Source organism: Nilaparvata lugens, chromosome 3 (genome assembly GCF_014356525.2).
Source record: "Nilaparvata lugens isolate BPH chromosome 3, ASM1435652v1, whole genome shotgun sequence".
Classification (NCBI taxonomy): domain Eukaryota; kingdom Metazoa; phylum Arthropoda; class Insecta; order Hemiptera; family Delphacidae; genus Nilaparvata; species Nilaparvata lugens.
The window spans coordinates 56,362,945-56,387,560 of record NC_052506.1 but is presented as its reverse complement, the minus strand read 5'-3'; the positions used below and the strand labels follow the sequence as shown (position 1 = coordinate 56,387,560).

Genomic DNA, 24,616 nt, shown 5'->3' with positions numbered 1-24,616 from the left:
TGATCATACGTTTGCGCAACAGCTGCCCAGGCTGGGTGGAATGGCAGTTGGCAGCACTGCTGCAACGCTTCCTTATTATTCCTCACAGATGACGTTGGCTGTTCCGTTCCAACCTAAAAATTGGTGTGAATTTGGTTTTGGTTGGTATCTTCGTATGGGACTTCACTTCTGACAAACTTCATGCCTACGTTCATTGTGGAATAAAGTTGTACACTGGTTGGTGGATCTGTAATGCATGCACATTCAATTTTGCCTGCGTGTGAAAAGTATGACACGTTTAAATCTATTCAGATTTATTTTTTAATTGTGTTATTTTTGCGAGGTATCTTATTTCATTTTTGAAAATCTTTCATGTGCATCAAGAAAATGAGTGTTATCTGTTTGATCTTAAAAGTGTTTACTTAGACGTTATGGTAAGTTGAAAATTATTTCATTTATATTGTATAAGTTTTACTGCTGCTTTTAATTTCAAAGTTGATCTTTATTTCAACTTGTATAAAATAGCCTATCTCAGTTCGAGGTTACGATTTACAAGTTCTTTTGTTCCCTTCTTTTTAACAACAGGTCCTAATAAGGTAATACATTTTTTATGAACAATGATACATTGATATTCATATTCAGCCAAATGTTACATTAATAATTTACTTATACAGTATTCAAGAGATCAATTGGTACAGATTAAAATAAGATGTACGAAACCTTCATTGAATGCAACACTATTTACTAGTCATCATTCTTATCAATGAACAAGAGTGAAAAATGTTTATTGTGAGGCTATTTCAATTGTTTATAATTTGTTCAAGAACATTAAATAGGTTATACAATGTTTATGTGCATTTACTATGTGCTTAGCAGATTGCATTTACTGTAACCATAGTGAATGGAGTTTATTCTACATTCATTCATCATACCATAACCAGAACCATGATTCATTGCAGGAAGAACTAAAACAATAGCTATTTTGTAGAATCTAACTAAAAGGAAGCAATCAAGAAAATTAAAATTATATAAGTCAGAAATGCTTATAATTGACCATAATATGGGTTATAATAAGGAAATTTATCCCTTTATCTATTTCTACTAATAATAAGGAAAATCAGCTGTTTTTTTTTCTATTCGTGATTCATTTATAGAACGGCAAGGAATAATATTTCTATTTTACACAACAAAAATAAGTTTTCTTTGACGCCCTGGAACCCTGTTAGCGCGCTCCACGTGAATTAGTGATTTTGCTCTATTGGAAAATGTAAGGCTTGTATTACATTCGGAAACCAGCAGAGAGTCACCAAGTCCAAAATATTCGGGGGGCATTAAGTTTGATTCTTATTTGGCTTATTACACTATCGTATGGTAGCCATATTCTAGCTGCCGGCCACCACCCACCAGATTTTGGAGACCCCCGGCAGCCAATCCTGGTTTCACAGTGTGCTTAACATCTGTCGTCAATAGTTGTTCTCTGGCAATCCACTTGTGGCGGAGTCTGGTTGCCAAATGTGTTTCTTACAAAGAGGAGTATTTAAATTCTCTTTGCATTGTGTAAGGCGTTAAAAATGTTCATCACTTGCGAAAACGAATTTCCAAATAAGCCTATTTCGGACCACTCACTTGGCAGCACTATTAATGTGAATCCCTTCAAAATAAAATCTTACAATGCTGGCACGCTATCCAAATTTAGCTCTATGCGATTTCAATGGGTTATTTCGAATCTCTAGATTATGTTGATTAAGTACAGACCATAGCTATGCCCAATTATACAGTCCCGGACCCATAAATTGATTCCTGGTCCGATTTACCTCTTCCACAGCATCTACTATGAATAGCTTCGACATTTGATCATCTATCTGAGTTATATCAAGCTATTTGAGTCAACCAGTCAGAATGTCGTTATTTTATAATTATAATGCAGCAGTCCACCCCGTACCGAACAACTAGGTATCTCCTCATTAGTCCAATACTGTATAAATGAATTGGCGTTGCTAAGATTCCAAATACCATTCTGCGAAATGACATAGAGGAATACTAGCGTATGTTACGTTTTTAATTTACTGTAGAAGAGTGGAGAAAAGCTTGATAAATCGACTTGATCGGTGTATACTCAACGAAGGTCGCCATTTTACCGTGATCATTTTCAAGACTGCATACACAGTCACTGGAGTATCAATCATCTGGACGTTCGCTGGTTGATATAATAAAATTTAAATCCCCTGAAAACCTAAGATATTCTGTATTCCAAGCGGCTAATTGGTCCGCCTTTATCAAGAATATAAGAGAATATATATTTACAATATATTATAAATCCCCTGAAAACCTAAGATATTCTGTATTCCAAGCGGCTAATTGGTCCGCCTTTATCAAGGTGCAGTACAATATATTTATAAGCAGTGAAGAAAGATCAGAGACCAGCGTTACGATTCTTTTTCTTGCTACCGCCTTCTATAGAGGATGGCTGATACTGGTATTTATGTGATGTAATATTAACAGATACTGTCATAGCCACCTCTAATACAGGTAATAATAATACTGTCATACACCTCTAATACTGTATTAGAGGTGGCTATGGTACTGTTCATTATTAATTATTATTAAAATAAATCCAAATTAAATGCTGTAAATCACCCCGAAGACTTCTGCTACTGCAAATATTGGCAACAGGGTAAACAGCTAGATGGAAATTCGATGAATTTCAAAAATTATTTGTCAGCCCATTTAATAATAAATATCGGGGCACCGAGCTTCGCTCGTTATTTTTATTTATTGATAAAATGATCGTGTTTATATTTCACAGCTGGCTATACGTCATCCTATGAATTTCGGGGATGCGATATTTTGATTTTTCACATACTCACTCGCTCACTCACCTTTTTACTATCCACAGCTGTTTCAGCCAAGGATGAATTAACCTTCTAATGTCGTCCAGCGAGTTTTCCCAAGGATGAGACCTAGTGCAATCGAATCTTTATATCATTCAATCCAATCATTTTATTCATTAAATGTACAAGTACATTGAATATTGTCACATACACATGGTGTCACATTAAACAGAGAAAATTGAAAGAACAAAACATCACATAAATACAGTCAATGTCGGAATAGCATAAAATTACTCCTGAACAAATTCATGAAAGAAGTACAAAGACATTCCCACCAGATAGTCCTTCAGATGAGCTTTAAAACATCTTATATTTTCTATAGACTTCAAATTACTAGGCAGCATGCTAAAGTATCTATCACCCATATAAGTTGTCCTCTTTTTAAAGATTTCCAAGTTATGTCTTTGAACAATTCTTCCTGATCGAGTGTTATGACAATGTGATTTACTATTTCTTAGTTCAAAATCAGTAGATTTTCTATAGTACATTATAACATCAATATATTGTCCATAAATTGTTAATATGCCTAGCTGGGGGAAAATGTGTTTTACAGAGTCATTCCTTTTGATTTTCATAATAATTCTTAGTGCTATTTTTTGTTGAATTAATATTTTATCGAAATTTCTCTTGGAAGTGCTGCTGTAGATACATAGACCGTAAGCTATGTTAGAATGTATCAATGCGTGGTAAATGGCTACTAAAGCGTTAAGACCGCACTCATTGGACATTCGCCTAAGAGCATACAGGCCTGGAGATATTTTTTTAACCACATGACAGACGTGATTGTTCCATGACAGGTGTTAATCTATCACTAATCCCTGGAATTTTGTGGTATTCATTTGCCCTGAACTTTTACCTTGAAATTTTATATCTGGACATGAATAATTTCTGCTCTGGTTTGTTGAGAACGGGACCACTACCGATTTTTTGGGATTCAGGAGAAGATTTCGGCTATTCAGAAAATAATTGATGGCTGCTAGACCATTGGCTGATGTTTGCTCCACCTCCTGTACTGACTTACCCGAAAAAATAATATTAGCGTCATCCGCATATAGGCAAACAGTTGTCTGTTCATGGATAACCTTAGGTAAACACTTAATGTGGCAGAGAAATAATAAAGGGCCTAAAATTGAACGTTGCGGAACGCCGTATTGAAGACTTTTAAGTTCAGAACGATATCTTATTTTATAGTTGACTGAGGGAGTCTCATCTATACTATCTATTCCAACATATTGTTGTCTCCCCTTCAAGTAGGATGCAAACCACGATAGCTCTTTCCCCAGCACTCCCATGCCCTTGAGTGACTCTAGCAAAGCATCATGATTAACACTATCAAAAGCACGTGTGAGATCCAGGAATGTACCCATCACCTTATCGCCCTTATCTATCCCATTTATAACAGAACCAATGAAATTCACTCCCGCCGTGATTGTCGATTTATTTGACCGAAGCCCATGCTGTTCTCTGTCCAGCATGTTGTTGGTTTCTAAATACCTCACAAGCTGATCGATCATACACCACCCGTTCCAATATTTTTGAAAATACTGATAGTACTGAAATTGTTCTAAAGCATTCAGGATCTTTGGCATTGCCTTTTTCTAATATTGGAATGACTCTGGCTATTTTTAGAGAATTAGGGAAGTGACCTGATATAAGAGAAGAATTTATTATAATTATGAGTCAATGGCTCAATTATTGTTGGTAAAACATTTTATAACTGCCATTGGAATATCATCTGGCCCAGAAGAGAATTCACTTTCAAATGTCATAATAACTTTTGTCAATTCATATGGCAAAACTTGTGTGAACTTGTATCTCAAGAGGAAATAGCTATTATTTTTCAAATCATGATTATTAAACAGAGGTCTAGAGCAGTTTGGAATATTAGCAACTACAAGGTTTTCAACTGCCTCTGTAAAAAATGATTGAAAACATTACATTTATGTTGTAAGGATGTGTAACAAGATGCCCATCATCCATAATACTGCCAATATTAGAACATTTAGATGTGTTTTTACCAATCTCAGCATTTATCATACTCCAGGTTACTTTGCTTTTATTACTGGCTTCTGTGATTTTATTATCAAAAAACCGCTGCTTATCCGCCTCAATAAGGTGTTTCAAAGCATTTTTCTTATTTTTAATTTGAAGATTCAAGATTCTTTATTGCCAGAACAACTTTACATTGTATGAGCACGTCAAAAAATAATAACAATAATATAACACTTGTGAAATAAAAGATAAATTATGATATAAAATTAAGCATATCATAAAATGAATTATATGATAAATCGTATAATATATGAAGATATTACAATAACAATTTGTCTTATTATTTTGTCTTGTCTTAGAAACAAACTACAATTCATATTAATAAGTTATTCAGTTTACCAAAAATTAATGATTTTGTGTGGTTCAATGTATCAATACTATTATTTATCTGTTTGTTCAAATTATCTAAAGTATTTGATGGAGTGAAATTTATGTGTACTGTTCTTCTTGAAACACAATCACGCAACGTTGCAGAGCTAGGAAAGGATAGCGCTATCTGATTTGTCGAATGATAGGCAAGGATAGCAACATCAATACTGATAGGCAAGGATAGCAACATCAATGCTGATGAAATAAAGTACTTATTTGAATAGAAAACTGGAGAATAAAATGTCCCAAGAAAAGTTTCTGTTGATTAAGATAATGTTTCAGTTTCTCATGAGATGATCTTGAATCTGAAGATTTCATCTCTACTATTATTAATTATTAGAAGACCTCGTTTTCAACTACGAGGACATAATTCTTTCACTTTGAAAGCGTTGTTTTATCAGCAATGAACATTGTCTTACAATCTTATCGTTATTAAATGTGATTTTGTATTGACAAATTTCCTTATTTACTCAACATAACCAATAAAAGTAACGCCCTCATAGCTTGTCCTGTTTGATGAAGATTCATGATTCACTTCCAATATAAAACTAAAAATCTTCATCAGTGAACAATGAGTAAAACATTAAGAGTTTCAAGTAATGAAAATAAAGCAATTTATAATACTGTTAGTGCAAGATTGGTATCAATACAAGTTTGAGTGCACGAAATTATTAGAAGACAATTATTGAAATTTTTGCAATCTCTTCGTTAACAATCAAAATAGATTTATACGTTCAGAGAAGAATGTTGCTGTCACCCAACCATTTATCATTTATCAATACGGTAGTTTGATTGAAAATGATAAAATTTTGATCATTAATTAATTGAATTAAAAGGGAGTGTTGTGGTTATCAAGATTGAAAAATTGAGTGCACCTAAAATTAGTCATTTTATACCTACTTGAGTAACAGCCATTAGTTGATAGTTATTGTATAAATTTGATTCTTAGTTTAAAAACAGCTAGCCTACTGATTCCATGGCTAATTTTCATCAATTTATATGCTTATTATAGGCATATTTCACTGTAGTGATACCCACTTTAGCTCTGGGTTTGCTTTTCTCTTCATTAATTAATTTATTTATCCATTTGTACAAAATCACTTATTATATAATAATAATATCGAGTGATCTGGCTGGCTCAGGTCTGGTGTTAGAGTTTTCAGGTCGCAACTGATCAATTTCAGGGCCTCTGACATGACCTTTATAGGCAGCCGGGATCGATTATTATTATTATTAAACTTATTATTCAAATGATATTGGAAGAGGTAAAATAGGTGAACAATTTAATATTCCTCTCTCAAATTTAGATTGATATCGTTCGAAATGAGGTTGATTTATCTTGAGTGGATTTACCAGATCTTCCCGTAACGTATCAACATCATTCTCAGATATTTCATTATATTTTTGTAATTTTCCTTTTTAGTTGTAGCTAAAGTTTCAAGCTATGGCTATAAATTTGAATCTTCTAATAAAGGTCTATGTTTGGATCTGGACCAAGGAAAGTAACATATTCAACAATATATTATTCTTATCAATTTTTCAATTTCAACTGTGCAAATCCCCAGGCCTTGGAATTTTACGCTCTCATTTCGAAAAATAACTGGTGTTCAACACAGCTTGTTGAAAATAATGGAATCGCTTGCAAACAGAATAGAAATCTCCAGTATAAATAACTTTTTGTTCAATTGCTACTACACCACACTTTTCCTACTAGAACAATAGACTAGTCTCTTGAAAAGTGTCTAGTTTTGCTCGTACTTCTCAAAAACTGGAAAATATAGTTTTGCTGTTATGCCATGAATATTCAAAGAATACTAAAAATAATCTTCGTAAGAAAGACTAAACTTTAGCTTTTTCTTGAAGCATTTTTTCATTGTAGAAAGTGAGCTCTAAAATTTCAATCTTCACACAAAAAGCATTGAGAATCGAAATATACAAGTTTATGAACCCCTTGGTCAAAAAATACTTTTCAAATTGTAGTTTATTCTATATGCTTATTATTTCTTTATATATATATATTCAAAACATGATAATTTAAGAGAAAGCTAATTATTGCTTATTGCTCCTCTATATTAATTAGAAGTCCTTGAGTCAAGGATCACTCATTTTTATTGTCGCTTATTATCAGATGAGAATATGACAGGTGAAGTCTGAAATTTCTTACTATCAGAAAACTCCCTTTTCTTCCACACAGACAAGTTTGAAATGTTTCACAAATGCTCTTTATGTATGCTAATACGTTTCATATTGCAAATAGTAGTTTTAGTCGACCTAAAAAATATGTATCTGAAACTGAAAGATGCGTGTGGTAATTTAAATGATAATTCCCATGCCTAATATGCAGGTTATTAACGTTGATATATTCGCGAAGGTCTTTTGGAATGATTATGTAATTGATGTTATAATGTGCTATGCAAATTAACAGGTGCAAACATTGAGGTTCTGTTCTTGACTGATCAATTGTGGAATCTACAACATTATTCACAGATAAAATATACAGGGGATAGAATATCAATGAGATTCCTGTGTTATCTCCATGACATGAATAAATATACAAAAATAAATTTTTGTTGGTGGGGTGTCCCTTACAGGAATGTCCCACCTAGCCTGAATGTATCATTTGAGCCTTCAATAAGCCTCACGACTGTTATATATCAGCCGGAACCAACAATTTAACGTGTCCATCCGATAACACGGTAGTGACTTTTGTTCATATCAGGGTTTGAACCCGTACCTTTTGACTGCTAAGCAAGCACTATATCCACTAGACCATGGGCCACTCTGGTTTTCCATAAAAATGTGATTATGAATATCATGTCATGATATCAATTACCAAGTATAATTTTCAATCTAATTTATTAGCAACATACAAATTACACTTTTGATTATTTATGGTTGAGAACAAAGAAGAATTTTTTACTACTTCTTATTGAGAAATAATCCCGTCAGTGTATTTCATCCATGAAATCTCTTGAATAAATGTAAAATCAAAATCGTTTATTGTCATTACAAAACAAAATTTGTATAACATGGTCAAATGCATTTAAAATTTGTCACATCTATCAATAGTGAGTATAGTGAGTGGAGTAAATAATAATGTATTTAGTCTTGTATCCAATCAATATGAAATAATATAATTATCGTAATGGCCCTTCCCACTGCTCTAATACGCGTACATTTCCAGGCTTCATCATACATATTTGCAGCCTTATCTCGTCATATGTTCTCGCCTTATCAGTGAATGTAAATGGCTTATACTCTTGCCACTAGATATGTCAATAACTAATAATATCAGGTTTACTTCATGAAACCACTTGTTTATTTGGTAAGGACCAAAAGGATAAGCTCTGAAAGTGCTTTGAAAGATATTTAAAATGTTTGAAAAAATTGAATACTTTTATTGAAAACTAATATTAGTATTCAAGTTGATTCATTGCTTTCGTCAACAATAAACTGAATTCCAAGAAGTTGAACTCTTAATATTGTGATATTTTATTCTCCATATTCATATTAAGTAGTAGGTCTTTAGGCCTATAATATGTTGGTTGTCCATCAATATTCATTTGTATTGAAGAGTTGTGAACGAATTGATTAGCATTTTAATCAGTTCTCAACTGAAAACATTTTAATTGGGTCAGTTTTATTACTGTGTACTTTTTCTCTTCATACGTAAATTCTGCTGAATTATTTTTAAACTCATCTCAATGTTGTACGTAAGTTATTATGTAATTGTTGGAGCTTCGATTTTCGTAAATTTCTTGAAGGTGTGTAGTAAAAGGAGCGATTGAAGAAAGGGGTAGGATATACGGATTAAGGTGTTAATCAGGATTAATTCGTGGTTCATCAATAAGAGTCAATTATTCACCAAAGGACGCTTATGAGCTTCTTATTCATTTACATTACTTACTCACTGTAGTGGCCACTCGTACCCCAGTAGGTACTTGGCCTCATCAACACAGCATCTCCAATGATTCCGGTAACCAGCGTCATCCTCATTCAGCCTCATAATAATAATAATAACTTTTATTCACTTTATTGTACAATTTTACAAAGCATAATAACATAAAAAATATCAAGTGCACTCCTCATTAGGCTAGGCCTGCGTCGAGGAGTGGTTCGTCTTATGAATTACAGAAAATATATAAGAAAAACGATTCAGCTGCTTCAAGTACTATATAGAGCTACTTACATAAATAGTATTATCTTATGCCATTAAGCAATCTAAACAAAAATACACATCTCCCACAAAAAGAAACAAATTGATTACAATGCTTAGTTTATATAGCCTAGTTTACAGAATAAAGTTAAACATATTTCAATGAAACAAAACGAAACGAAACAATTTATGAAGCCGATAAATACAGTCTTAACCTTCTACAGAAAATCGATAAGGAGGACTCTCTAGAAATATCAAAAGGTAAAACATTAAATAAACGAGGACCCTGAAAGGCTGCATGACCAGCCGCACATGCAGTTACACATCTCGGCTCATACAGTTTCTCTCTGGCTTGACCACGAGTTGTATATCCATGTTCAGGAGTCACTGGAAAATCTAATGGTCGTTTAAATACATATTTTGATAAGTTCAATTTATATAAATCCTCAGGGCTTAGAACTTTGAATTCTTTATAGATTAGGTTAGTGGGATATCTAATTGGTCTATTCAGACATATTTTTACAATTTTCTTTTACTGCAAAATAAGGGGTTGTAAGATGGAAGATCCACAACCTCCCCATTCAACAATGCCGTATTCAATTACAGAATCATGAACAAAGAGAGGAACACACTGGCAATAAGACTGATTACAGTCAGGTTCATGAATAATAATTTTAAGTTGGTACTCCTCAGAGGGCTTACCAGCCATTGTGAGGTAAAAGGGTAGAACCACAGTTTTATCTTTATTTATGTCTCATCTTACTTCATCTTTCTCATGTCTTTCCGGGCCTGGTCCTACCATCTTGTTTTGGGCCTTCCAGCTGGTCTCCTTCCTATAGTATTGTTGCTCTGCACACTGTTTGTTACTGAGTCCCCTTCTCTCCTCACAACTTGCCCCGATCACTATAACCATCTGATTCCAATCTCACCCACTATGTCTGCTTCCTTGAATAGCTGGCGTAATCTCCAAACTCCGTTCACTTACATCAAAGATGAAAAATTCCATATTCAGACATTTAAATCTGTTTATAAATGTTCATTTCTATTTATATGTCAACATAATAATAAACATGCAAAATGATAACGTATTGTTATGTTTGTTGCAGATGTTGGATAATGAACAGTCCGCTTTGTCATCCAGTTCTGTATTCAGACTGTCCAGAGTTGCTGTTGGCGGTGACCATGCCGAAAGGAGGGGGAGGGTTGGGGGTGGACACCGAGATGGGGGTCGGAGGGGGGGTGCGTGCGAGGGGGCATTCGCGCAGCGCGAGTCACGGCGGCGCAACAGCCGGCGCAACGCTGTCGCCTGCGACGTCTGCGGGCGCGGTCGGACGGCCGTCTGCGCTCAAGCAACGCGGCCACCAGCGCGCCTTCTCGCAGGGCATGATCGAGGCCGACGGCATTAGCTTTGTGCGCGGCCACAACCGCGTCAACTCCAAGACCGACTTCATCCTGCCGCCAGGCCACCGCGAGAACGACTCGCTCACCGCGCTCACCCAGAAAACGCGCGGTCACTCGCGCCAAGCGTCGCGGTCCGAGTCCATCTACACGCTCCGCAATAACGCACCGGCGCCCAAGTGGCGTCAGCTGCTTTGTGATTGGCTGCAGCTCATCCCCCCCGTCGAGGAATCCCGCTTCCGGACTGTTGTCCCCAACCACCTCATCCCCCCGCACACCCCCGCCAAAGAGCACCCGAACGGCAACCGATGCAACAACCGCATCTGCACCACCAAGTACACTCTCCTATCCTTCCTCCCCAAGAACCTTCTAGAACAATTCCATCGCGTGGCCAATCTATACTTCATATTTATTGTGCTACTCAACTGGTTTCCGACTATCAATGCGTTTGGCAAAGAGGTGGCCATGATTCCGGTGATGTTTGTGTTGGGTGTGACCGGCATCAAAGACTTGTTTGAAGATAGGCGCCGCCATGCCAGCGATAAGCGCATTAACAACTCCTTTTGCAGAGTTTATGTCAGGTGAGCTATCAAAGTTATGTAAATCAAACTCCTATTGATTGGCCATACTACTATCCGCCATCCGATTTGTTGAAAAAACGTTGTTGTTATTATCAAATATAGAATAATTTTAAATTAACAAAAAAAACTCTGAAATAATTTTGAATTTGAATTAATTTATTTGTCAAAAACAAATCCAAAAAAAGCTTTACAATAACAGTTTAATTCAGTAACTAAATTGAACTGTATAATATTATTTTAAATATCCAATGAAAGCTATATGAACTGGAAAACTTTCGTAATGTAAATAATAGCCTATTTTATGAATGAATTGGAATAAAAAACTTTGATGCATAATAAATACAGTAGTAGCATATGATACATTAATAACAATATCTTCATAATAATCAAACTTGGAAAGAAGTTTAATTGGTCGTAAAATTCATTCGTACATTGAAGATTGAAGTAATAATGGGAGTTGAGTTTCTCCGATTTTAGATTATCTCAATTTGCTTTCTCGTATTATTTGTACTGTTGAAACTCACATCTTGTAATATTATAAACAAACACTTTGTGTCGGTCTTTTACATTATATTCCAATTATCCACAATAATTGATTTTCTTGAAATCTCAAGACTAGATGAATATTCTTTTAGAAAAACATGATTAAAATGAATCACTAATGTTATCCCTAGTTAATCATTGATAGACAGGTAATATAAAATGACTGAGTGTTTGGAAAGTACTCTGGAACTGAGTATCATTTGTTCTATAGAAACGCAAAAGGCAAGGTATCAAAGTATGAGTATAAGTCAAGTGACAATAGTCTATGTAGGATAATGCAAAGCTGCGTTTACACCAAAGTTGTTAACAAAATGTTGATAACTTAATCCTTATAGATTCTAATAGATTGAACGGAACTTGTCAAACACATATAATCATCATGTGTATGATAAGTTATTATCATATGTTATTTAACATACATGTGTATGTTAAGTTAACATTTTGTTAATAACTTTGGTGTAAACGCAGCTTAACTTGTCTTTGTAAAAAGCAGAAAAGCACGTGCATAGATTATGATATAATATGGGAAAAATTGCAATCATGTGTAAAAATGATTCTAAATTCGTATTTACGCATTAAATTCAATTTCTGTTATCAAAGGAAATATAAAAGTTAACTACTGTATGCTATTAGAAAGACGTTGATAAAAACATGCTCTTATACAATTGAGATTGGTCGCTATCGAACTGTAAACCGCGAATTCTTGTAATTTCCGCTCAGATTTCCCTCAATTATTTGAGGTTTTAACAATCATTTCCAATATCTCTCAAAGCGATCTTTGCTGAAAGGTACTAGTAAAAAATTAATGCCTGTTACTAAATAGGTATTATAATATATAAAAAGGCTTTTTAATATTTTTTTTCAATTAGGTTGTTAGGATCACTACGAGTATCTATGAAAAGTAATAACTTACAATTCTGGAAAATAAATAGTTTAGTATTTGCCTGCTCTTTCTCTCGCAATCATTATTTTTGTAAGTCCTGGGAAATACGAAATATGAATGAATTATTTCACTTATTTATTGGCAATTATTGTAATTGTCTTCATGATTGTTTGTCTATGAACTGGTCACAAATCAATAGTAAATCTTTTCAAGCAGAGTACATCGAACCGAATCAAACATTTCAAGGATAATTTTACTGGCATCATTCAATATATAGTTTCCTTTTGATTGTTAGATCGCATGCTAGCTTCTGTTTATACTTTCAACTGATCCCCCTGTGCCAATCAGGTCAGTTTTGTGCTAGCAAATCAATACTGCTTCTAGAAAGACTTTTTGCCATACTAGCATTAAATATTCGCTCATTCCGATAAGCCATAAGAGGTGCATTTTGCAAATCTCTGATGACTTTGCGGTTATCAATCAAAGCTCTGATTATTTTTTTTTCAATCACTAATTGCATTGAAGAAAGTGTATGTACGATGTATTATTACAAATTTCTTCAATAATTACTCCAATATTAATTGTATGGAATAATTTTAATAAAAATAAAATCATATAGGGGCCTATTCAAGAATATTGAGTCTGTTAAAACATTGGCCTATTGTAAGAAATCGATTCTCTAGGCATGAAATTGATTTTTGTTTGTACTTTTATAAATTACGTGACATTGAACCGTTCCTCAATATCTTCATCATACACCTACATTCTATAATAAATACTCAAAAGAAAATCTGTATTAAAGCTGTGGTTTTCAAATTTGGTGTTTTGCAAAACTTTTTAATTTATTGGTAGCTCTTTATCCACCAATATCAAAGTCAATTTTTCTATAGCCTAAGATCTGGTTTTGAATATTCAAACGCTATTTCAATTACCAGGTCATTGTCAGCTTAGTGGGCCTAAATAGAACACTGTTCTCCTGCCAGGAGCAACATCTGTCTAGTTCAAGATAACAACGATCTAATTCTGTTTCATTTACTGAATAAATAGTGAAAGTCATAGTACCGATCTGCTCAATATGTTATGAATCTGAATGCGTCATGAATATTTGCTCCATATTCGAGGATTCAATGTCATTAACTTTACGATTATGCAATCCTGAAATTTCCCTCGGAATCACCCGAACACTCATCGGCCAAGTATTTCCAATCAAACTACAAAATTGACTGTAATTGTGTGCTTTCCTCATAGCTTCGATCATGTCATAGTCTGTCTGTGATCTGTGATTTAAATAGTTCGTCCTTGGAAAACATTCAATGCTCCATAATAGAATCACTGCAACGATTGATTCAACCAATCTTGACAGTAATGGAGTACAACTGTTTGTTTCAACATTCTAAAATATACCTTCCAAATGCGACATAACGTCTGACCAAAAAATAAGTGTAAAAAATAGAAGAGAACCACCTTCTATCTCATCCCTTATAAATCGAGTGTCTTCCTATTCAAATACATAGAGCTAAAATACAATGCGACCTTTTTCGATTTACATCTATGATATGGCATCTGAAAAATTTCAAAAAGTAAATTAGTTATTGAGTAAAATTCGCAATTATTTCTTATACTTCCACTTATGCAATGTACGAGTATTTTTATTTCTATCATGCATCTACCTTGAATTATACATGATTCCATGATGATTGTAATTGTTTTGACTGTATGTACTTTTTTTAATCATTGTAATGATTTGTACTTTTCATCAAAGTCAAAATCTCTATTTGCTTTAAAGCTGAGTCAAGACAGAAGTTTTATTGATGCGGACTTGTTAACAACAATTTGTTAATCTTACATTAATAGCATTGGCTGAAATGATACTATTATTATCATAATTCACGTTGTAGATATCAAGAGTACGGTATGTTTCTACTATTGCATCACCGTATTGTGTTCTATTATAGGGGTTTCATTTCATGTTTATGTTACAGTGAAGAAGAGAGGTACCAAAAGATACTTTGGAAAGAGATACGTGTGGGAGACATTGTACATTTATCGAACAACGAGAATATCCCGGCAGATATTCTGCTGTTGCGGTCGAGCGATCCCCAAGGCTTGTGCTACGTCGACTCTTGCAATCTGGATGGAGAGACCAATTTGAAGCAACGACAAGTTGCTAGAGGATTTTTGAAGAAGGTACCCACTCATTTTTACTAATTGGTCATATTTTTGAGGTTAGGACTTGAAAGTCCTGACTCCACCTAATAAAAAAAATTTTCATTCTCATATTTGACTGTTCCGATTGCTCTAAGTATAATCAAGTTTGTTAAATTCAGCTAATATTGTCACCTTTCTATGAAATTATGTTACAAACGGCTGAACATTAGTAAATCTTTGACAATAGTTATACAGTACATAAACAACAATAATACGTAAAACAATATCCATAGGTAATTATTACATGAATTCATGTATTTAGATATATATTCAGCTCAAGTAATACAAATAAGTTATTATTAGTAATACGCTAATTATAAGTTATTATACAAGTAATACGCTATTATTTATGCTGTCAAATTTCAAATAAACTATCTCACATTATTTATTTCTCCTACTAGAAGGTTTTACCTGTTAAATTTTCCATGATGGGACTGGTTTGAAAAATTCGGTTTCAGTATCATGATTCATCAATGTAAGAATGACATCATAGCTTTGATTTTATAGCTTATAAAAAAGTGAAATGTTGCTGAACCTTTCTGACGATTACACTAGTTTATGATAAATTAATGGCTTTCAATAAATTGCTTAAGTACACAGACTTTCATCTGATGACAGTGTCAGTATAGGCTATGATGTTTAGACATTCTAAGATGTTGCTTGCACAATGTTATATTGATTGTAACAATATTTTATTCACTGTTAACAATACTGTTATTCCCTCTACACGAGACTAGTGCATTTCATGCTGTATAAATCACATTCATTCTTTTTAGAAGTAGAACAAATTATTGGTACTATATGGCTCATGAATTACAAGAGATGGCTTCTTGTGTTCTCTTCTCTGGTGTTATTGAAGAATCTGTTATTACACTAAGCTGATGATAACATTCATTTTTCCAATTTTTTTCATAAACTTTGAGAATTGTTATAAAAATTATCATCTATAACATTGACTTATTCAAACATTCTCAATCTTCATATTTTTTAAATGCTTTTAAAAAAATTGAATTCTTTGTCAAAAACTGCTCATTTTTCAATTTAAATAGTGTTTTTTATTCATGTATAATATTCCTGAATCCTCGTCTTACACCCTCCAAATATTATTTTGACTATCCCCAAAGTATTATTTTAGAAATTCTAAAAGTGTAGTAGTAACAGTGTACATTGAGCGAATTCAAGTACAATATCAAAATTACCATCAATATAAAACAAAAAAACTGTGGCCTTATGAAACAAATATTATTGTAAAATGTAGAAAAAGGAATATTCTTGATAAATCTTCCCTAATTTTGTTACAGCAACCAGAATTCGTTCCAAGCCTGTTCAGAAGCGTGGTTGAAGTGGAGGCTCCAACAACGAAGATCTACAGGTTCCATGGTGCTATCATTCATCCTTCAGGAGAGCGCGTTCCTGTTGGCACTGAGAATCTACTCCTTCGTGACTGTGTGCTCAAAAATACCGACTATGTTGAGGGCATTGTCGTCTACGCTGGTAATTAAATTGCTCCTATTTTACGTTTCATGAAGGTTCTTTATGAGGCAAATCTGTCAAGTTCAATCTCAAGAAAGATTGGAATTAGTTGCAGATCAACTAGTTTCAAACTGCATGCTTCGCAATCATTTGTTCAACACAGCTAGGACAACATAATTTTATACATGGCTGAGAACAAATATGACCTTCTTCTTCTCCTCTCATAAATGATAGATTCAAAGGCCTGTTGTGAGATAAAACTAAAGATATCGTAAGTGTTGGTTTGAGTAAGTGTGGAGGCTGTCAATGATTTTATCCGACAATCAGCAGACATTCTCAGTGATGTGATGGCGCAGTGTGTGTGTGTGTGTGTAAGGGGCTATTAGCTTCAATGTGATGATTTAGTTGAATATAAGGACTCAACTATAAGAGCATCTTAGTCGCACTGAATGTGTCTCTCTCGTTAACCGGATGTATTGTCTCTTATGGGGTAAACTATTCGAAGCCAAATAGACGTTTTTCATATAAGACCATTATTATATATACATGCATTTCAAAGACGTACGAAATATATTCAGCGCGTCTAAAGATGCGTACAAAACTTATGCGTCACGAACACGCGCATTTTACTTTTCATCAGCTGATAATATCCTATACTATTAAACGGGCAATTTCTGTTTATATGTTTGTATGTCACCGGATCTCGAAAACGGCTGATATGATATAAAAATATCCTTGAGGTGTCATGCGTGCCTCTCCACTAGGAAATACTAAAATAAAGTGCATCTAACGGATGATTCTCATAGAACATAATCTCATGAACTTATGTCATTGTGCGAAATATCAATGTGAGGACAATGTGGTTTGGTGATAATGGTTGAAGCTGAAAATTAGGTGTTTTTCACAATACAAGGTGTATTTTTCTACCTGGAATTCTATATGAGATAGAAATTACCTGCGCTCTACCTGATCTTAGATTGTAAAGCACAAAAATACTCCCAGAGGGATTTTGAATTATCCATCTAAATGGTAACAAACGGAAGATATTGTTGATCAAAAACTAAAATTCATCAAAATTGGTTTGAAATAAATCGGTCAAGTCATGTTTGAGAAAACCGTGAAAAACATGGTTTTTTAGTCATTTTCCGCCATTTTTCTCAAGAATATTACGGAGCTCCTGAAATTTTCCCAGGAATGAGACTCATGCCAGTTGATAGGGCTTATAAATAGCTATCCATGGTATAAATTTGAAGAAAAACGTTAGAGCCGTTTTCGAGAAAAACGTGAAAAACATGGTTTTTTAGTAATGATCCGCCATTTTTTCCGCCATCTTGAATTGAATTTTATTGAATATCTTATTGTCGGATCCTCATGGTATAAAATTTCAAGTCGATCGGTTAATTAGGAATGGAGTTATCGTGTTCACAGACATACACACACACACACACACACACACACACACACACACACACACACACACACACACACACACACACACACACACATACACACACACAGACCAACACCCAAAATTCATGTTTTTGAACTCAGGGGGCCTTGAAACGTATAGAAAACTTGGAATTAGGGTACCTTAATTTTTTTTGGAAAGCAATACTTTCCTTACCTATGGTAATAGGGCAAGGAAAGTAAAAATAAGAACTACCTACAATGTAAATTGCAAGCACCAATGTATATAGTGACTGGACTAATAAGTCTGTACTGACCTTTAGAGGTCCATTCAATCAAATCATATTGTCATTAGTATTTCCACAACTACATGGAAATAAATTTGTATAGTTGAGAATGACTTGATGCATTGCTTGGCAGGCCACGAAACGAAAGCGATGCTGAACAACAACGGGCCGCGATGGAAGCGCTCCAGTCTGGAAAAGAAGATCAACGAGGACATAATGTGGTGTGTGGTGATTCTGCTGGTGTTCTGCTGCCTCGGCGCATCCGGCAGCTGGCTCTGGCTCTCCTCCTTCCCCCTCCACACCCGCATCCCCTTCCTGCCCTATTCCGCCAGTCCCGGCTACGAGGGCTTCCTCACCTTCTGGACGTTCATCATCATCCTGCAAGTAAGTCAAACAACAATTAGATTCATTGATTTTTTCAACTGAAATGCAATAGATTGCAATGAAACATTATAGATTTTTTTTTATTATTATTACTTCCATTAAAACTAGTCACTAGGACTAACCATAAATTTTGTTCTCTTATTTCTTAACCTAAAATATTAATTTTTATTGCTAAAGTCTTCCAGTGAAGCCTACAGTTCTAATCTATAATTCTTCTACTCTAAATTCTTTCTCTACACATTTATTTAATTTATACTTTTTTCACTTCACTAGCACTACACCAACTCGAAGGGCTTTGTTCTCTTCAACCTCCTTGTGAGTTCAGTGCTGTCTAGTAGTTGGATGACTTCGGTGTTGTCGTGTTGATGAAGACGTGACTCATGATGGGCTGCCAATCGTCTTATTTCACTGGTCACATAGGGGATGTGTAGATCTCGGTGCAAATCGCTGTTCCTTATGTACCAGGGCGCATTCACCATGTTCCGCAGTACTTTGTTTTGGAATGTTTGAATCTGATTGATGTTTGATGTTCTAGAGCAGCCCCAAAGCTGAATTCCATACGTCCAGGCAGGTTTTAGAATTTGTTTATAAATCAATATTTTGTTGTCCAATGAGAGTTGTGATTGTCTGCCCAACAGCCAATAGATTTTACTGTATTTGAGTCCCAGCTCACTCCTTTTCATCTTGATATGCTCTTTCCATTTCAACTTGGCGTCAAGAGTCATTCCAAGGTATTTTGCTGTGTTGCTGTGTGGTACTACATTCCCATTTAGATTTATACGAAACGGATCATTGATATTTTTGTTTGTGAAGTTGATAGGAATGGACTTCATCTCATTCAATCGAATTCTCCATTCTTTGGTCCAGTTACTGAATTTGTTGCTAGCATTCTGTAATTTTGTGGCTGCTTCTTGTACTGTTTCCCCTTCTGCCAGTATTGCTGTATCATCAGCAAAAGTAGCAATTGTCACTGCTTCCAATTCAGGAAGATCGCTTGTATACAGCACATAAAGACTGGTCCAAGAACACTACCTTGTGGAACTCCAGCCCTTATTTCCTTTAATTCAGAGACGTCATCACCTTGTTTTACTCTGAACAATCTTTTAATGATGTATGATTTAAAAAGTTTTACAAGTTGAGTGGGGAGAATTTTATGAAGTTTAATGATCATTTTTCAAAATCGAATTTGACTGCACCTATTTCTCTTCCATGTAAGGTCAACCTCATATCATCTATTGAAGTTTTGGAATGCACAAAACAAAGCGTCTCTTCTAGTATTTTGGCAGATAATTTAAACTCTTAGTAACTGACAATGATTTATCATCTGCAATTATTACTAATAGTGAAAGGACTGATAATATTAGTAAAAATCTAGATAATAATAGTTCTAATATTACTAGTAAAAATCTAATTGATTATGGAGTAATAACAGACAACAGCAATAATGATTTGTGCTTAATTCACTCAGAACTCATCACTCACTCTGAACCAATTATGACTAATAATGAGGTTAATTTGTTGTCTTGGAATTCACAGGGTCTTATTAATAAAATTGACTATCTTGAAATAACTGCTAAAGAAAATAGGCTGGATGTGATTGCAATCAGTGAGCATTGGATGAATGAAGAGGAAATGAATAATATTAGTATTGGAGACTTTAGAACAGGATCGTATTATTGTAGATCAAGTCACATCCGTGGTGGTGCTGCTATTTTTATAAATAATTCATTTGTATTCAATGAACTGAAAAACATACAAGATTTATCAGTTGAAATGATTTGTGAGGCTTGTGCGCTCAAGATACCTGAAATATTTTTGATTGTTTTGTCTGTCTATAGACCATATAGTAGGGATGTAAATAAATTTAATAATTTTCTAGTCATTCTAAATCAAATGTTGAGTTTCCTGTTTACTTTTAAAAAATTTAATGTTATTCTTTGTGCAGATTTTAATGTTGATTTTAATGTTCAGTCTAGTCAAAGAGATGATCTGATTAATTTATTAATAAGTTTTAATTTGCATGTAACTACGCATGAGATTACAAGGCCTAATGATACAGGTGGCTCATGCATTGATAATATTGTAACAGACATCCATTCTAGTAGATGGGAAAGCAAGATTGTTTACACTGTTTTTTCAGATCACTTTGCTATAGGCCTTAAACTAAAACTAGAAAATGATAATAATAAAATTTTAAACAAAGAAGTTATTTTGACTAGAGAATTAAATGAGAGCAATATATATATCTTCCTAGAAAGTCTTCAACAAATAAATTGGATACAAGTGTATGAATTGACAGATGTCATTGATCAGATTCGTGAGTTCCAAAAACTATTCATGTGGGCAGTAAATTTGGCTTTCCCATTGCGTAAAAAAATAAAAACAAAAGTAAATAGAAGTAAAAATAACTGGTACAGTTCTGAATTACGCAAGTTGAAGAGTAAATGTGAAAGTCTGTATTATTTACTTAGAAATTCTCCTAGTGAAGAGATGAAACAAGAATACCTTAAGTTGAGAAAATATTATCGCTCTGCTATAAAAAAAGCTAAGTTAAATTATAATAATTCAATAATAAAAAATAGTAACAATAAGACAAAAGCAGCTTGGAGAATAATAAATAATAATATTAGTGTTAATTGTAAATCAGGTAAAAATGAATGCAACATGACCGAAAATGAAATTAACAGGTTTTTTCTAGATAAAGTAGAACAACTTAGTAGAAGTATTCCTGAGAGTAATCTCAAGCATGACTATTATATCAACAAAGTTCCTAAGCCAAAGGTTTGTTTTGCGTTTAAAGACTTCAAGGTGGAAGAGGTTTTTGCAGCAATAAATGATATGAACAATTCCAATACTCTAGATATCTATGGATTAAACTCATTCATCTTGAAATTGGCAGCTCCAAATATTGCAGAGGTGTTGACTGTAATCTTTAATAAGTGCTTGAGCCTAGGGTTGTTTCCGGATGATTTGAAAAAAGTCAAGTTAATACCAGTTTATAAGAAAGGTGTTAGATCGATTATTGATAACTATAGGCCGATATGTATAGTTTACATAATATCAAAAATTTTTGAAAAACTTCTTTACGCTCAATTAACAGCTTATTTTGAACATAATAGACTACTCTCTGATAACCAATATGGTTTTAGGAGGAATCGTAGTACAGGCGACAATGTTTTGAGGCTTGTAAAAGAAGTAATCAACGATCTGGAAAACCATAAATATGTCAAATTTAGAAGTTTTGATATGACCAAAGCGTTTGAAACTGTTGATCATACTATATTATGTCATAAACTATCTTATTACGGGTTGAATCAATTGGCTGTTGACCTTATTTATTCCTATCTTACAAATAGAGTACAGTATGTTTTAAAAAATGGCGAGTATTCTAGAGGTGGAATAGTCAAATACGGCGTACCACAAGGTTCCATTCTTGGTCCACTGTTATTCATTGTTTATATTAATGATTTGCCTAATATTATTAACTCTTGTAATGACGATAGTGCTTCGTATTTGTTTGCTGATGACTTAGGTTTAAAGGTAGCTAATAAGAATAAGGATCATTTGTATTCTAACATACTGAATATTACCTCTAAAATTGAAGATTGGTGTGCAGCAAACAATTTGAGCATTAATTCCACAAAAACAGAGGATATAACTTTTAGCTTTGACAGAAAAATTAATGACATAAACTCAATTAAGTTTCTTGGAGTGAAAATTGATACCAACCTGACTTGGAAATGCCATATAACATATATTTATAAAAAAATCAACAAGGGCATCTTCCTTTTACGTAGATTATGTAATATTGTAGATATGTCTGTTCTAATGAGTGTTTACTTTGCCCATATTCATAGCCTTTTGCTATATGGAATCCAGCTGTGGGGCAATGGCTCAACTACTGACATCTTGTTTAAATGTCAAAAGAAAGCAGTAAGAATAATTTGCCACAAGGCTCCTCGTACTCCATGCAAATCATTATTTCCAGAAAAGATCTAAATTCGCCGTAAAAAGGATACTTCAAGAACTTCTTGTGCAGTGAAAAATTAATAAGTGAAAAATTTGAATAAAGTGTACGGAGGCCTCCTCACTTCAATATACCAGGTATTTACGAAACAACCAATATTAATTTATGGAAAATTCACAGGCAACTACTTCGCAAAAATAAATGGGACAGGATAATAAATAAATTTGTAATTACTTGATTTAAATTTTGTTTATTTTTTGGAAATTCTATTTATTTGATCTATTATGTATATTAAATTGCAAACATGATTACAATCTTATTGTTGATTATTGAATATGCCTAACAATCATCAATGACAAGTAACGAATGGGGTAAATCTTGAATTGTTGAGCTGTCATATCATTCAATTATAAATGTTGCTACTTAGAAGGGGTTGGAAATTAAATAAATGGAATATTTTAGTTAATATATTGAACTATATATTCAATTTATTGATTTAAATATTCGGAGGATTATTTCCTTCCCCATCTCAAAGATTAATTTCAACTGCTGTAAACTGAAGTAACATTTCAACTGCGCCTTACTCTGCGAGGTTTGCTTGCAAACTCTTTCATTGATTTATCAATAATATTGAATGATGTGTGACGGTCTCGGCTGTTCTTATCCTTTCTTCTTTCATTGATGGTGGGGAGGATTCAGGTTAAAATTAAAATACAAAATCAAATATTATTCATCATAAATGATCTCGAATTATAAGTATTATATAATCATATTAATAATTTATTTAAGAAAATGATAATATGGGTTCACCGAATAAAGTAGCATCTATGGAATCTAAAATAATTAATTATTGGGATGTTAAAAAATCAGTTGAAGAGTGCTTCAATTTCAATTTGATTCCTATTAGAAAATTCAATCCTAATTTTGTTACTAAAGAGAACTTTTCGAACTTGAAACATTGGGAGTACCTACAGATACAGTTATTGACAATGATGTAGACACTTTAAGGGGAAAGTATCGAGCATTAGTTAGCAATCCAGACCCAAAAATTGCACGAATTATTTACGATGATGAGTCTAGTAAAATTGCTATAAAAAAAAATCCTTGATTTATTGACAGGGGAAGATGAATACTTGGAGAAAATTCTTTCTATGAGTATTCCTGATAAAAAGGTAAACATTCATAAAGCGTTATCCATTTTTCTACATATTCTCAATCGAATTGTTCAATTATTAACTTATGCTAAAGAAGCAAATGACCAAAATCTAATTAAAGGTATTGATGAGTCTATTGTATTAGCTCAGGCTACTTTTACTAAATTGATCGACTTGTGTGAATGCTTTAGTAGATCTAGTTCGCCTCATTTTGAAAAACAAAGCAGTCTTAGTACACCTGATTCAAAAATGAATAATCCCACACACGATTCGAATACTAAACTTCATACTAATACAGTAAATCGCTTTATTGCGCCAATTCCTAGTACAAGTAATATGGAACAAAATGTTACTCAGTATTCACAAACAAATGTTACCAATCCTGATATTCAAGTTACTGATTTTGAAAATATAAATAATAGTAATACTGTCTCTATGGTAGAACAGGTACATGCTACAATAAATGAAAACTTGGGTAGGACTGTATTCGGTAGTGATTTCAATACTAATAGGGTAAACCTAGCAGCCAACTTGTCTTCACCTTTATTTGGTAATTTGTATAATAAATTATCAAATCCTATCGAAGGTCTGATGAAGGAACTTCCGAATACTGACGGATTGAATGTTGATAGTTTGTTGAAATTCATTGAAATATGTTTGAAAATAAAAGAACGATCGAACTTATTAGATCAGCAACTTTTCCATATCATTCACTCTTCTGTTGTAGGGCCTCTCGCCGATCGATTGAATTTAGCTATGAGTACAAATAAGAGTTTTGATGAATTTCATAAGGATATTCTGCAACATTTTATTCCGTCTAGATTGATTTCAATCATTGAAAGAGACCACTATTATCGTTTACAAAGGGCTGGTGAACCCTTGTC

General features: G+C 33.7%; 1 protein-coding gene across 1 annotated transcript in view; it reads left to right on the top strand.

The window, feature by feature from the left end:
* Positions 1–116: 116 nt before the first annotated feature.
* The window catches only part of LOC111045383 (probable phospholipid-transporting ATPase VA), a 59,627-nt gene continuing 35,127 nt past the window's right edge, over positions 117–24,616 (top strand). The window contains exons 1-5 of the mRNA XM_039424104.1: positions 117–413; positions 10,554–11,426; positions 14,835–15,039; positions 16,362–16,554; positions 18,361–18,611. Coding sequence (XP_039280038.1) covers positions 10,564–11,426; positions 14,835–15,039; positions 16,362–16,554; positions 18,361–18,611 — 1,512 coding nt within the window. The 5' untranslated portion in view covers positions 117–413; positions 10,554–10,563. The remainder of the gene's footprint in view (positions 414–10,553; positions 11,427–14,834; positions 15,040–16,361; positions 16,555–18,360; positions 18,612–24,616) is intronic.